Genomic DNA, 16,338 nt, shown 5'->3' with positions numbered 1-16,338 from the left:
CTTTCAATCTTAGAGATTTTCTAGTTAAAAAAAAAAAATGCCTGGATGATTAAATTCAGCTTTTTCCTGCCATCCACTATAGACCTCCTCAATCAACTTCCCCACAGCAGGGAGAGGTCATAAAAATCATTCACTGTCATCTCATTTCTCTGCCTCTTCTGTGACTTCCTATTTCTGAACACTGTGCTTAAAATAACTATTTTTTTGATCTGTTCATGATAAGTCTTCCCACAATGGAAGAAGAATCAGTAACCTTCCCTTCCCATCATCCTATCAGTATAGTTTTATCATGTATATGACATTTGTATCATGACCATGCCAGAATTGCTCATACATGGGCAATGTCATATTCTTACCTCTGTATCTTACAACTCTTTGTTATTATGAACTTTTAGTCTTTCTTTGCCTAAAGTTAATACTTGCCCCACTTAAAAAATTTGCTTCATTTTCTATGCACCCAGCTGGACTACATCTTTCCCAAACTCTATGACACAAAACCCTAAAAACCGTACTATGTACAGGCCAGTTCTTTAATGCAGGTAATAAATCAGTGCCACTTTTTTCCTGAAGGTCTCCCTCCTGGGATCTTCCCACTCTTCTCCTCCAGTCTGGACTGGCTGCTATCCAGATTGCTGCACAGCTGTTGCCTTGAGATTTTCCTTCACTGTAAGGTTTCAAAGCCAAAGCCTGATACTTACTGACAGGAGAAAACAAACAGAAAAACAAAACAACAACAACAAAAACCAGACAGTCCTGGGATACATCATCAGCAAGAGCTGAAATTTATCAAGGGATGTGGAAGAGAGGGAAAGTTTAAGAAAGCCATTCAGTGACTAATATGATAAAAAAGAAAAATGACAGAAGTTATCCCTAGACTGTGCAATAAGAGAGCTTTCTTTGTCAGGTGCTAACATTTGAACAGTTTGTAACAATCTTTAATATTGAAATTGAAACACATCTCTTTTTTTTTGAGTTGGAGTCTCACTCTGTCACCCAGACTGGACACAGCCACCCCAGCGTCGACCTGCTGGACTCCGGTGATCCTTCCACCTCAGTCTTCCAAATAGCTGGAACTACAGGTGAGTGCTACCATGCTCGGCTAATTTATTTTACTTTTTGCAGAGAGGAGGTCTGTTCAAGTTGCCCAGGCTGGTCTCGAACCCGCGAGCTCAGGCAATCTACTTGCCTTGGCCTCCAAAAGTGCTGGGATTACAGGCTGAGCCATCGAGCAATTGAAACACATCTTAACTCAGGGTTTAGAGTCACCTTTATGTCTTTTCTTATATGCGTGATTTTTTTGTGTGTAACTGAAAAAGAGCATACTTTCTTCAACACTAACTGAGAATTAACTAAAAAGTCAAATTTTTAAGTACAAATATCAAGTAACTTTAAAAAAATATATTAAAATGCTCGAGAAGCATTTTCCTTAATTCCATTTCAGTATTCTTGATATGATTAACTCTTCCCTTCATAGTAACTTAATAGTCATGTTTTAATGGGTACTATTAATTAAATTATTTAAAATTATTATTTAAAAGATACAATGTACCTAATTTACAATAGTAAAAAAGAAAAATTTTAAGTCACAAGAAAGCATTGCTTTAGTTCTTTTTCAAGGGATGAAATGCATCAAAAGTTCCCTATAATTTGTTATAATAATAAGTCTATGTCTAACTGATTTTACACGTTATTTGCGCAACCACTTTAAATGCAATTCGCTATTTAAAACATAATGTAAGTTAATTCAGTTAATGCTGTTTTCAAATGTTGGGTATAAGTATTGTTCTACCCCCAAGAATCATAATAATAACTCTCTTTAATGTTTTAAACACTTTCTCACATTTCATATGCTTTATATGGTTGCCACTGTTCATAGGATCCGAAAAAAAAAAAGCAGCCCTAAATCCCAAACCCTGTATCAGTTTTGTCAGACACAAACTGCATTTTCTACAATAGCTGTTTGGAAAGTTATTTATTGGCTTGAATGGTTAAAAAAAAAAAAAATCAACACAAGATCTCAAGTCTCCTATTTGTTCTGGGAAATAACATGATGGGTAGTGAGTTCTAAAGACAAGAAGGAAAAATGTTTCCTTTCTCTGCTGGGAGTATGGAGTGATGGCAAGCAATATACCACTTGAAAACGGACTTTGAAGAAAGTCCACTTTCTTCTATGATTTGCCATCATAATCGTAACTTATGGATAGGAGATAAAATTACACGGCAAACGACACAGCTTGAAGTTAATGGAAATATTGTTTTTGTTTTGTTTTATTTTTAGTTGGAATCTCACTCTGTCACTGAGGCTGGAGTGCAGTGGCACGCTCACAGCCACCACAGCCTTGATCTGCTGGGCTCAGGCAATCCTCCTGCATCAGCCTTCCAAATAGCTGGAATACAGGCGTATACTACCACACCCAGCTAATTTTTTTAATTTATTGTAGAGATGGGGTTTCTCCATGTTGCCCAAGCTGGTCTCAAATCCCTGGGTTTAGGCAGTCCTCTCACCTCGGCCTTCCAAAGTGCTGGGATTACAGGCTTGAGTCACTGTGTCTGGCCAGAAATATTGCTTTTCATGTCAAATTTATGTTCAAACAGCAAGCTGAATTGTTGTGGGAATTATTTCCAAGATTGAGCCATGCAGATATGAAACCGAAGTAGCTATTTACTAACTGTTCCCTGAGAAGTTCATGTTTCAAACCACCATATCTGATATAACAGTACCAATCCCTGATAGCAAATTTTAAAAACTCAAAATTACAGAAACCTTCTGTGTTCAGCTGATATGTTATTAAATTCAAAGCCAGTTTTGTCTTTTCTCTATCAAGTAGGTGAAAACAACTGAAAAACGTGACCATGACCAGTTATACCTTACATTTTAAAAAAATTTCTGTGGATGCCAATGTCTATGTATGTCTGACTCTGTCGCTCTCTTCCTATATATACTGTACATGGAAATAATCTAAAAGCATTATCTAAAAGAAATCTAACACAAAGTATGCTTAACTGTTCATTATTAAAGTAAACTGCAGACTGGGCCTGGTAGCTCACGCCTGTAATCCCAGTACTTTAGGAGGCAGAGGTGAGAGGACTGCATGAGACCAAGGGTTAGGGACCAGCCTTGGCAACTTTTCGTGACTTTATCGCTATAATAAATCAAAAAATTAGCAGGGAAATGGTGGTACAAGCCTGTAGTTCCAGCTACTTGTAAGGCTGAGGTGGAAGGATGACCTGAGCCCAGCAGGTCAAGGCTGCGGTGGCTGTGAGCATGTCACTGCACACCAGACTGGGCAACAGAGTGAGACTATGACTCAAAAAAATAAAATTAAAAAAATTTTTTAAAAGTAGACTATAAATATAGGGTCATGACTCATTTTTATATAACTCATAACAATCTCAATTTTTTTATTTTCATATTCTGTCTCTTGGAGAAAGCTATAATACATATATACAATTAGTGATCCAACTCAAACACCGTTAGTATTTCATATAAAAATGGGCAAAACATGAATAACCAAAGTAGCAAATTCTGCTTTTATGATTTCATTAACAACTTAAAAAAATTTTTCCTGCCCTCAGAAATTATAACCTTAGTTGCCAAAAAGCAAAAAGTACCATGTGTATACACAAAAAAGGTATACATTCAATATCAGCTTGGAAATAATTAATTGGATATAAATTTTAAAATTATAGCATAATGGTATCTACTAAATGAATGAAAACAGTAATGCTTTTTAAAAAATACTACTGTTATCATGACCAATTACTTCTTCCTGAAAACACTGAAACATTTTTGACTATACATATCCTTTCAGTTCCTATCTTGAGAAATTTGCTCACTCTCTGAATACCTAAAAGCTGAGGGGGAGACCGGAGTTTATTTATTTAAAATTGTGTATTTATTCTTACATGTTTGAACTTCAGTCACCTTCAAAGTACTCTGATTCAAGACACCTATCGAGATGCCCCTCCCCCTGCTCAAGACAGTTTTTGAACTCACTTTTGATGCCTTTTAGTGCCACTCTCACTTTTGTTTCACCTCTTCCACACAGGCAAACTCTTTCCTTTTTAGGATTTTTTTTTCATCCAGGGAAATAACAACAAAAAAAAATCACTCAGGGCAAGACTGGGGGGTGGGAGTCATGCCATATTTGGTCAAAAATTGTTGGACACTCAGCGCAGTGTGGGCAGGTACACTCATAAATCACCCATCATGAAATGGGCACTGAAGGAATCTCAAAAAAAAAAAAAAAAAAATCACTGAAGCCAAAAGCAGCCTCTCTCAACAATGTTAGCTGGTACACTGATGTCAATGGGTTCCTAGAATAATTACCTAGCGGAGGAAGCCTATACTACAGGGGGCCTGCCCTCCAAAACAGGATAATTCCAGAGGTTTTGTTTGGCCTCCCCTCTCACATATCATTCTTGCCTATATCTCTCCAAATCTTGGCTCAAGTGCTACTTCCTGCAAGTCTTCCTTAAATTCCTCAGCTGGAATCCCCTCCCTCTATACCCACTCCCAGACCATCAACCCTGTAAGAAGAGGGACCACATTTCACTCATATCCAGGGCTCACACGCTGTAGCTTGCATAATGAATATGTAAGTTTGACCTTTTATCAGTAATTTTTGTAAGACTTATTTCACCTTGAATAGTCAATTAACTGTGGCCTAAGTTGAAAATTTGGAAAAGAAACCATTTAAGATGGTTTAATAGATTTTAAAAATTAAAAATTGTTTTACACAGTTTTAAATAAAAATTACAGGTGCTTTTTACTCATCACTTTTTTAAGTATAATTAAATGTAGGGGCATCTATACTTATTTTAAACTCAGGATCACAAATCAGTATTAAAAACTTCCTCCATGAGGAACTCAAATCATTCTATAAAAAAAGATACCTGCACACGCATGTTTGTTGCAGCTCTATTCACAATAGCAACCATGTTGCCCATCAAAGCTGGACTGGATTAAAAAAATGTGGAACATACACACAATAGAATATTATGCAGCCATAAAGAAGAACAAATATATGGACTTCGCAGCAATTTGGATGGATGTGGAGTCGATCATACTCAGTGATCTGTCACAGAAACAAAGAACAGGGTATCATATGTTCTCACTCACAAATGGACCTTGAACAATTATAATACTATAAGAAAGTGATTGGTAGTAGTGGGAGACTGTCGAGGAGGGGGTGGGAATGGCAGTTGAGGGAAACTGCTAGGGGAGGGAGGGGCATACCTCATCAACAAGGGTACCTACATAATCAATGTTTGTATACCTAACCCTGAATTGTACCCCACATCTATATAATAATAAAAAAAAGAAAAAAAAAACTTCCTCCATGTTTTCATATACAATTATGTAGCACACATATTTTTTAAAGCAACTGTAAGATTTGCAAGGTATTCAGCCAATAATTCTGTTTATAAAACTCAACTGAACACTAATGTATCTACCAGATATCTATCACAACATCATTTATAGCAATTATCACAAAATAAAATAAACCACCTAAACAACCACAAATTAAGAGTCAACACATTATAGTGTCTGGTGTGATGTTACATGAAAAATCCTATTCTTCAAGAATATTTAATTTCATGGATAATTATAAAAATGCCAGATAAAAAAGGTCACAAAATAGGAAAAAATTACATAACAAAAGCAAAACATACATGAAAAAATGTGGACTGAAAGGAAGTCAAATAATTTTTTTAATTTCTAGGTAGTAGTTATATTTTCTCAACTTTGTACAGTGAACATATATGACTTTCATAATTAGAAAAATTTATTTCAAGTACATATTTGCAGTTCTTAGTATGCAATACAAATGAGAAGTCTATGAAACTCACTATACTTTTTTAAATTTTTAATCAATTAATTGCTTTTTTAGAGACAGAGTCTTGCTCTGTTGCTCAAGGTGGAGTGCAGTGGCACAATCATAGTTCAGTGTAGCCTCAAACTCCTGGGCTAAAGCAATCCTCCTGCCTTGGCTTCCCAGTAGCTGTGACTACAGGCCTGTGCCATCACGCCTGGCTTACTTAACTTTTCAAAGCAATTACTATTCCTTGGAACAATATCATGTAGAATGAACTGGAATTTTTTTGGTCTCACCTATCTCCTAGGACTTACACAGATGGATGAATTCTGTGTTTCAGGAAAACATTAACAAAGCACACTAACATAGGGCACAACCAACAATTTTTACAAGTTGTTTTTCTTTTTAATGACTCCTGTCACTTAATGACAACTGAGTGACAACTGAGTATAATGCCAGTAAAGAAAGACAAAATTGAAGGTTTAACTAAACAAATCACCCATGCTATCGGAGCTCTTATTAGCTAAAACATGACTTGTTTAAAGTCCCAGGAAGAAGACATAATGGCAAGTAAAATAATTAAATGAGAAGAAACTAATCTAGAAATGGAGTCAACAAAAGCCACTATTCTTTCTTTTTCTTTTCAGAATTTTGATTTTTTTTTAAGTTTGTATTTGTGTATTTCATTGTAGTACTGTGACAACAAAAAGACATTTGTGTACCAGAGCATACATACATCAACATTACACCACTGCTAGAATGTTTAGCTTTGTGTAGGAGACATAAGCATGTAAGATGGCCACACCAAATAATTTTCTGTTTTTTTCCTTAATCTTAATTTTTTTTAACCAACCTCACTGTTAATAGAACTGTATACTATGTGGATGATGGGGTGTGTGGTTTTGATTTTTTAAAAAGTCAAATCTTCTCCGGGCACAGTGGCTCACGCCTATAATCCCAGCACTTCGGAAGGGTGAAGCAAAAGAACTGCTTGAGCCCTGGAGTTTGAACCCAGCCTGGACAATATAGCGAGACCTCCTCTCTAAAAAAATTAATTAATTAAAATAAAATAGTCTTCTCAACTCACCCACCATCACAGGTTTTAAAAAGAAAATCAAGTTGGAGCCAATGTACACAATTGGTGACAACATGGAATTTGGGACAGGGAAATCTAACAGCAGACCTTGGTGGATCATAGAAGGAAAACTATTTGTTTTTTCTTCTCACATTTATTGTATTTTATTTTAATTTTTAATGTTTAATTTCAAAGATGTGGGGTACAATTCAGGGTTAGGTATACAATGCTCATTATGCAGATATCCTTGTTGAGAAGGTGTGCCCTCCCCTCCTGGCAGTTTCCCACTACTGTCAATCCCTTTCTTACAGCATTATGATAATGGAAAAACTATTTTTTAAAGACTTCTTACTTAATTAAATAAAATGGGGTTTCACCTTCTAAGTTCTTCCTCACTCACAGAGAATCACAGGATACATGTAAATAAACTCTTCCCATTCACCCATCCAGCCTGAAACAAATATAGCTCCCAGATGCAATTTTTGGGGGGGAAAAATTAAGCACAATCAAGAATCTTCCTGAAGAATTAATGATGATTAATGCTGCTAAAATTTGATTGAAGATAGTAAGCATGAAGGCATTTTAAGTTTGCAGCATATGTTTTCCCATAAATTTACTGTATAAAGCTCATAAAGTACAATTACTAACAGATAAGACAAATTAATGATCATTCTGTGTATGCTTTCAAGTATTTTGACTTTCTTCTACTATCACCATTCAACAGTAGACACAAAATTATACATACTGATTTCATAGTCTATCTTTTGCTGATGATAAAAGTTACTGACCTGTTATAGAAATTTACAGAAAAAGGCTTAAATAAAATCAAAGTCACCAGTAGCCCCATTGTTCGGAGAACAATACTTCCATGCACATTGTCTGTCATTCCTTATGAGATCAAGACGTAGACAATCTTTAAGAACATAGAATGCTCAAGAATTTACACCCTTCCTTTGTACAGAGGCTGGGCTCATTCAATATCATTCTCATCATAGTGGATGTACAACCCCAGGACATGCAGGCAGGCCCTTATAAACTGCCAGCATCTACATCATGGGGACGGGAAGAGCCATGGACACCAACTCTCTATCACACTGGATTGCTGTGCTGGGACATCTGGGTATTAAAGATTCTTAAAGTCTACAATGAAAATGTTCTTTTATCTCTCTCCCCACTTTTATAAAGTTTGATTAAGTCTCATGTAACATTCTTGAATATGGTTCTGTTGTTTGATGTGTCACAAGAGAATTAATTGTTTAGCATAAATCCAAAGAACTACCCTGGCACAATATCTCATATTATCCAGATACATCCTTTTCATACTAAATAAGATTAAGATAGCTGCAGAAAACTGACACAAAGGCTGCCAAGAAACCTAGAAAACAAGGCAGGCTCATCCTAAATTTTTATGAAAAACAGTGAAGTTCAAAATTAAGGTGAATTAAATATTTTTTAATTTCTTATTTGACACATCTGAATAGTTTTCTGGTCATGCCTACTTACATGCTTGGAAAGACTTGACTACAAAATGAAATAAAATGACACTGAAGGTAGGAATTCTTTATCATCTAATTCTTCTTTTGGATTAAGCTATTAACCTGACTTTGCACCTAAAACTTAACAGTAATTTATCTTATGCACTGTACCTTGCCTTTGCTGATCAGAGACAAGTACAGAAATGTGCCAATTTCAATAGTGGATCTATTACACCACAAAGAGAATTCATTCAAATGGAAAGGAGTTGAAAGTTTTACAAAGAAAATATTCTCCTTGAATAATGAATCTTTGAATCCCATATGTGATCATTAATAAAATGTTCATATGATTAAGACAGATCTTACACTAGAGTGTATTATCTTACACACCAGAGGTACTACCAAAAGCAAAGGATGAATGAGAGACTCTCAAAAGAAATCATCCATTCCATGGAAAGAAAGTGGAGACAGCATCTTGATACACTTTCTCCTTCCAGACAAGATACTGTACAGCAAGTATGTCCAAGGCAAACACACAGTTTGGAAAAAAATAACACAGTGTCACATGGACCCTTCCTGATAAAGAGGTTAGGAAGGTTGCATGCCAGGCATAACAGGCATTTTTCTCTCTTCAAGCTTTGTTTTGAATTTTAATACGCTTGATGTTTAAGACTATCTTATTTTGTTTTCTATGTCAGTGAAAATAATCTCTTTTGTCTAAGTACAGTCAGAGAGTTTAGAGAGTACTTATGTTAATGCTAAACAGTAATTCTTTGTTTAAACAGCAAGTCATATGTATGAATGTTACCTATTATTATTATAAAGTAGAAAACATTATCACACATAGAAATTTGTCCTGTACCAGTGTCATGGCTGTCTCCTTTCCAATACAGCATACTGTGTTTTAAAAAGTGTTATATATTGCCTCTGGTTTAGTCTTTCCTCTATGATTTGATTTTGTAAAATATCAGGTGGATATTTGCGTGAATACAAATTTTTTTAATAAGGAACTATGAGGAACACTGAACAAGAACCAAGAAATGTTGGGCTCTAGTGCTGACTCTATCACTTATTAGCCCTGTGAGTTACAGTAAGAGATCCAACCTCTTGGGCGCTCAATATTTGTACAGCCCATGAAGTGAGACTAACGGAACCAATACTGCCTGCCACATAGAAGTATTTCTTTTCTTTTTTTCAGCATTTTATTTATTTATTTTTAAAAATTTTAAAGATGTGTGGTACAATTCAGGATTAGGTATATAAGTGGACATCGTACAGGTAAAGTTTGGGCCTCCCTTTGGTCCCCACTTCACCTGGTTTGAGATTAGGTGCCTTACTGTTACTGTTTCCCCTGTTCCCTACCCCAGCAGTATCTCACTACTGCCAATCCCTTTCTTATAGTATTATGGTAAACATCCAGGGTCCACTTATGAGTGAGAACATGTGGTACTCTGTTCTAGCAAGTATTTCAATGGATGCTGTATACAATTGCAAAGGGATTAATATCACCATATGAAAGAGATTAAAAAATTGAGGGAAAAAGACAGGGAAAGAAGAAAAGATAGAAAAAGCAAAAGGAAAAGTCAGAAAGTAGGAAAAGCAATTACTATCATGACCATACAGTATTAGTAAAAATAGAATGTACATGAGTTCTACAACATTGTTTTTCAATTTCTTTTCCTGAAATATAAGACACATTATACATACTCACTGGGGTTATTTTACACACTTTGGGTAATACTTTTGGCTTAAGACTTCTGAAAAATGTGTCACAACCTAAAAATTAAGCAGTGCTCATATTCCTTAATTCTAATCTAAGCTCAATAGCAATGTGCGCTCTACTTGTCACATTAGGATCTAATTTTAGGATCAATGGAAAAAGACTAGGGATTCATAAAATGAGAAAAATATAATAACTGATTCAAACAAGCCAAATACCTACAGAAAATATCTAATGATTACCTAGTCTCATTCATAGTCAAGAACAGTTAGTGTCAACAGGCTCACTTCCCAGCAGATACTAAACCAGGAAGTAGGAAATAGGAAATTTGCTTAATGCGTCACAATTGACCTGTCATCTTAAATTATGTACCTCCACATCAAAGGAGCCTAGAATCTGCTAAAAAGATAAGAGCGAAATCTGGTCATTGCTGATAGCAAAACCTTCACGGAAATCAATTCCTTCACAGAGAAAGAATTATTTCACGGGCTCCTCTCAATGTCTCTTTGCCCATTTCCAGACAGTACATCAGGGTTCTGTAAGTATTTGTCAGTGCTATAACACATTTTGAAGTGGTTTAGTGGCTAAAAAGGTAAGGTGAGGACAGGTTATTAAATTGACTATCATACAAGTGTTTGACAGATGACATTAATTATTAAGAACCATATTACTTAGGCTACAGATTCCCTAAATAGTGCTTAATGCAGTTTATATGACTAAAAACAAGTATTTTGATAGTCTCTATGTAATCAAAGTATTATCATAAAATCTTCTGATTTCATATTTAGATCTGTGAACATTTCTTACATCTTTTATTCTTGGCTGTAGTGTTTGTTCACATGGAATCGCAATTCACTCTTGCCTAAGGAGCACTTTTTAGAGACAGGAAGGTTTGGGGAACAGAGACAAAGAAAATGGTCAGCAAAGAGGACACAATCGATTCTAGGTCAAAGGATATTTGCCACAAACTACTACTTAACATGCCACTAAGTAGTAAATGACAATCTTACCATGGATTTCATCTTTTAAACAATTCTAATACAAATCATTCTGAATAGAATCATGAAGCAGGAGGATACATAAAATGCTATTTAAACTTAAGTTTACTTTTGAAACATGACCACGGTTTTGAGTGTCCTATCAGGTGTTTTATGCAATAACACTCACCCAAAGATCTGTTTACATTTTAATGACAATGTATTTGGAACATTTCATGAACAGGTAAGTGAGAACCAAAAGAAAGAAATCATTAACAAAAATGGGCCCATGTAATTAATTGACTCATGATCAACTTCCTAACTTGTACTGAATTTTATGGTCTCTATACATGATTTCTAGTATAATAACTAAGTTAGTTTGAAATACACAGTTCCTGGACACAGATGACCTCTATATTTTTTTCTTTTTAATTTTTATTTTTTGTAGAGATGGGGGTCTTGCTACATTGCCCAGGATGGTCTCAAACACCAGGCCACAAGCGATCTTCTTACCACGGCCTCCCAAAGTGCTGAGGTTACAGGTGTGAGCCACTGCACCCAGCCCTATATTCTCTTGAAGTAGGAATTCTCTATCTAGTATTTAAGTGCTACTTATTTTCATCTTATTACATATTCACTTTTTGACCAGACATAAAAGGGTTAGAGGCCTTGTAAAGCATTTAGGAACAAGGAGTAAGGAAGAATAAGGGCACCTAGAATTATCATAAGCTTAGGAACCTGGTTTCCCACATTCTTCATCAATTACATTTTGAGTAGTAAATCCACCACATGAAATCTTCATTCCAATGCCCATTGTTTTCCATTTATGTCTCAAATTACACACACGAATGAACAATAATCTGTATGTTCTTATTCATTTTTGACCTAATATCATACTCCAGAATCTTTGGTAGTCATTCTTACTTTGTAGTTTGCTGTTGGGACTTTTTTAAAAGATTGCTTTTAACCTTTATTAAGAAGTCATCATATTATATATTACTATTTGTCCACAGTCTCCACATACAGGTCTCTATATCCTTATGACCACCTTCCAACTATTGAATACACTTGTGGAAAACATTTAGATGCAAGTTATCAGTTCAAAGACTAATGTGACCAGGCATTTGCAGAAATCGAAAATATTAACTAAGAACAGACGAATAACCAAGTCAGATTAAATATAAAATATGACAATGTTTCAGGAAGACAAAAAGCACATAAAATGAAATCACATAAAACTAATTTTTTTTTTTTTTGGAGTCTCACTCTGTTGTCTAGGCTGAAGTACAGTAGCATGCTCATTGCCACTGCAGCCTCGACGTCCTAGGCTCAGGAGATCCTTCTGCCTCAGCCTTCCAAGTAGCTGGAACCACAGGCATGCACTACCACACCTGGCTTTATTGTACAGATAAGGTCACACCAAGTTGCCCAGGCTGGTCTCAAACCTCTGGGCTCAGGCAATCCTCTCACCTCAGCCTCCCAAAGTGCTGGGATTACAGGCATGAGCCACCACACCTGGCCAAAAAAACTGAATTACAAAAATAAAAAGTTATAGTAAATTTGAGGTCAGTGGAGAAATACACATTAAATTTTGGTGATCAAATGGTTTTTCTCAGTTTGATGTAAACAGAAAAAAAAATATTCTCAACTCCTATTCCCCAGCTGTCACCAAAGAGGCGAGCAGTTAGTTGCTGGAAGAAGAAGGTTTTTTTAAAGAATGTTAGCAAAAATGCTAGAGCTTCATGTAGATTCATTCTTCTATTAAGTTTATGTGAAGAAACATACAAGGCTTCAATTCCACAAGTCTTGACAGTTAGCCTGTGTGAGAATCAACTAAGGAATTTGGTAAAATAAGGATTCCTGGGCTCTACCTCAGGGTATTCATTCAGCATGCCTGGGACTGGCCCAGGAATCTATCATTTCAGTTTGAGGCAGGAAATTCAAAACCACTGGACTGTGAGAGCACAGTAAACTGCCATAGGAGTCCAAAGCATGTTGGACACAGTGGCCCACGCCTGTAATCTCAGCACTTTGGGAGGCAGAGGCAGGAGAATCTCTTCAGCTCAGGAGCTCAAGACCTGCCTGGACAACACAGCAAGACCTCATCTCTACAAAAAATACAAAGTTAGCTGAGAATGGTGGCACACCTAAAGTCCCAGCTGCTCAGGCAGCTGAGGCAGAAGGATCACCTGGGCCTTGGAGGTCAAGGTTGTGGTGAGCCGGGATTGCATCACTGCATTTCAAAGTCCAGCCAGGGCAACAGAATAAGACCCCGTCTCTCCCTCCCTCCCTCCTTCTATCTCTCTCTCTCTCTCTCTCTCTCTCACACACACACACACACACACACACACACACACACACAGTTCAAAACATAGTACAATACAAAATGGCAAGAGGACAAAGGATAAGTCTGTGTCTATGACCTAATAAAAGCATCCTCTTTTTCATCCCTCAAGATCAGGACACCAATCAGCACCAGCTCCATGGCTGGCTTCTCACCTAGGCAGCGGTAGGGAATCACAATGTGGGGGTGGGTCTTGCACTGCTTGCGGCTCCGTTTGCACCAATTCTGGATGGTCACTGGTTGGTTGGCTTCTACCACATTGGTGATCTGCAGTTCAGGATAGACCTGGGAGAGCACACAAAAAGAGTCCAGTGTTACTTGAGGCAGGAGCTGGCATGAACAAACACCTGGTGAGCCTCCAATGTTATTATAAGGAACAAGTTGAATAGTCCTTATTTGAAATGCTTGAGACCAGAAGTTCTTCCAATACAGAATGTATTCTCTACTTACTGGTTTAGCATCTCACATCTGCACATTCCAGATCCAAATTATTCCAGTGAGCATTTCCTTTAAGCATCATGTCAGTGCTCAAAAAGTTTCAAATTTTGGAGTATTTTGGATTTTGAGATTTGGGGTGCTCAATCTATATTGCTAATAGTCAAGCCTGCTCTCATTCTGACTAAGCTAAAGAAATTCTGTATAAAGAAAATGACGCCATTGAGATACCATCTAACCCCAGTAAGAATGGCCATCATTAATAAAACAAACAACAACAGATGCTGGCAAGGATGCAGAGAAAACACTTCTATACTGTTGATGGGTATGCAAACTAGTGCAACCTTTTTGGAAGACAGTGTGGGAATTTCTGAAAGAACTAGAAATTGACCTTCTATATGATCTAGCAATGCCCCTTCAGGGAATACACCCAGAGGAACTCAAATCATTCTACGAAAAAGATACCTACACACATGTTTGTTGCAGCTCTGTTCACAATAGCAAAAACATGGAACCAACCATGCTACCCATCAAAGCTGAACTTGTTTAAAAAAATATAATACATATACACAATGGAATATTATGCAGCCATAAAGAAGGACAAAACATATGGACTATGCAGCAACTTGGATGGATTTAGAGTCGATCATACTCAGTGACCTATCACAGAAACAAAGAACAGAGTAACATATGTTCTCACTCATAAGTGGACCTTGAACAATCATCATAATACCATAAGAAAGGGATTGGCAGTTTTGGGAAACTGCCAGGGGAGGTGAGGGGGGATTGGCAGTTGAGATAAACTGCCAGGGGAGGGAGGGGCATACCTCATCAACAAGGGTACCTGCATAATCAACATTTGTATACCTAACCCTGAATGGTACTTTAAAAGAAAAAAAGAAAGAAAAAGATGCAAGCAACAAGAACCCACTCACTCCATTCAAAACAGTGAATAATGTGACTTTTATTTTATTGCACCCATTTAGACTTAAATTATTATTTTTGTCAGGAGAGATAAAATAGAAACAAGAGGAGAAAGAGAGGACTCCTCCAAGCACGAGGTCATTTTTTATGCAAAATAGCATGGGATGATAGTCTGTAATGGCCTAAATAAATGTTATAGGAGATATGCCTGGGGATATTATCTCCATTAAACTCAACCTCCCTCTGTATTTCACAAATTAGACAAATATTTTACATACAGGACATGACACACAGTAAGCTTTCTATAATAAAAATCCCGCTCTTCATTCCAGCTCATTTCCATAAAAATAATTTATCAAAAAGTTGTCAAGGGTATCATTTAGATAAAGCATTGCACTCATGAATTCTCTTCACTCCGTAACTACAGTCCTTTGCTTTGATTACTGTTCTGAGTAAATTATGGTGTTTACTGAGCACTTAGAATGAAACGTGAAACTCGATCAACTAAAATATACCTATGAAATAACAAACCACTTCTATTTATTAATGAGTAGAGATTTGAAGGAAAAATATAAATGCAAAAAGTCTTTTCTAAAACGGGTCTTCCCTTGCATAAATCCTGCATTGTGCCCAGGTTGCTGATTTGCCAGATGAACAACAATGAAGAGAGAACTGAAAGTCTAAGCTAGGGAACGGTTACAGTGGCTGGGCCATGAAATCTAAAAAGGCGAAAAGTGAGAAATTTAGAATTCTATACACTTAAAAGCTGGTAGGATCAGTGGAGTGTGAGCTCTGGGCTACATAGTTTGTAGTATGAGCTGGGAACGGTGGCTCACGCCTGTAATCCCAGCACTTTGGGAGGCAGAGGTAAAGAAATGCCTGAGTCCAAGGGTTTCAGACCAGCCAGGGCAACTTGGCAAGACCTCATCACTACAGTGAAACAAGAAATTAGCTGGGCATGGTGGGGCGTGCCTGTGGATCCAGCTACTTGGAAGGCTGAGGCGGAAGGATCACCTGAGCCCAGCAGGTCAAGGCTGCAATGGCCGTGAGAGTGCCACTGCACTTCAGCCTGAGTGACAGAGTGAGATTCCAACTCAGAACAAAACAAAACAAAAACAAAATTTGTAGTATGGAGGAACCCAAGAAAGTGAGGGGGTAAGAAGTAGTACTTGGAGGGTCTGAGGATTGAAATTAAGATTTTTTTAAAGGCAGGCCAGCGTGATGGCTCACATCTAAAATTCCAGCCCATTGGGAGGCTGAGGCTGCAGAATTGCTTGAGCCTAGGAGTAAGACCAGCCTGGGCAATATAGAGAGACCTCGCCTATATAAAAAATAAAAATAAAAGATTATGGAGGACTTGTAGTTACTGGTTATCGCAGGGAGTAGATTATGAGCACCAGAGGGAATGAATGGTGAAAAATGAGGAAGATAGGGCCGGGCACCGTGGCACATGCCTATAACCCCAGCACTTTGGGAGGCCGAGGTGAGAGGCTGGGCAACTTGGCAAGACCTCATCTCTACAATAAACCAAAAACTAGCTGGACATGGTGGCACATGCCTGTAGTTCCA

General features: G+C 37.1%; 1 protein-coding gene across 8 annotated transcripts in view; it reads right to left on the bottom strand.

Moving 5' to 3' along the window:
* Positions 1–16,338, bottom strand: part of APP (amyloid beta precursor protein) — a 227,244-nt gene that overhangs the window by 185,288 nt on the left and 25,618 nt on the right. For all 8 annotated transcript variants that reach the window (XM_021708509.1, XM_021708507.1, XM_008049940.2 and 5 more), the window contains exon 2: positions 13,566–13,695. In XM_021708509.1, the coding sequence (XP_021564184.1) occupies positions 13,566–13,695 (130 nt within the window). The remainder of the gene's footprint in view (positions 1–13,565; positions 13,696–16,338) is intronic.

Source organism: Carlito syrichta, unplaced genomic scaffold (assembly GCF_000164805.1).
Source record: "Carlito syrichta isolate Samal-C Ts95f unplaced genomic scaffold, Tarsius_syrichta-2.0.1 Scaffold141855, whole genome shotgun sequence".
NCBI classification, from domain to species: Eukaryota; Metazoa; Chordata; class Mammalia; order Primates; family Tarsiidae; genus Carlito; species Carlito syrichta.
Note: the sequence above shows the minus strand (reverse complement) of the source record. Positions and strands in the feature narration are given on the sequence as shown.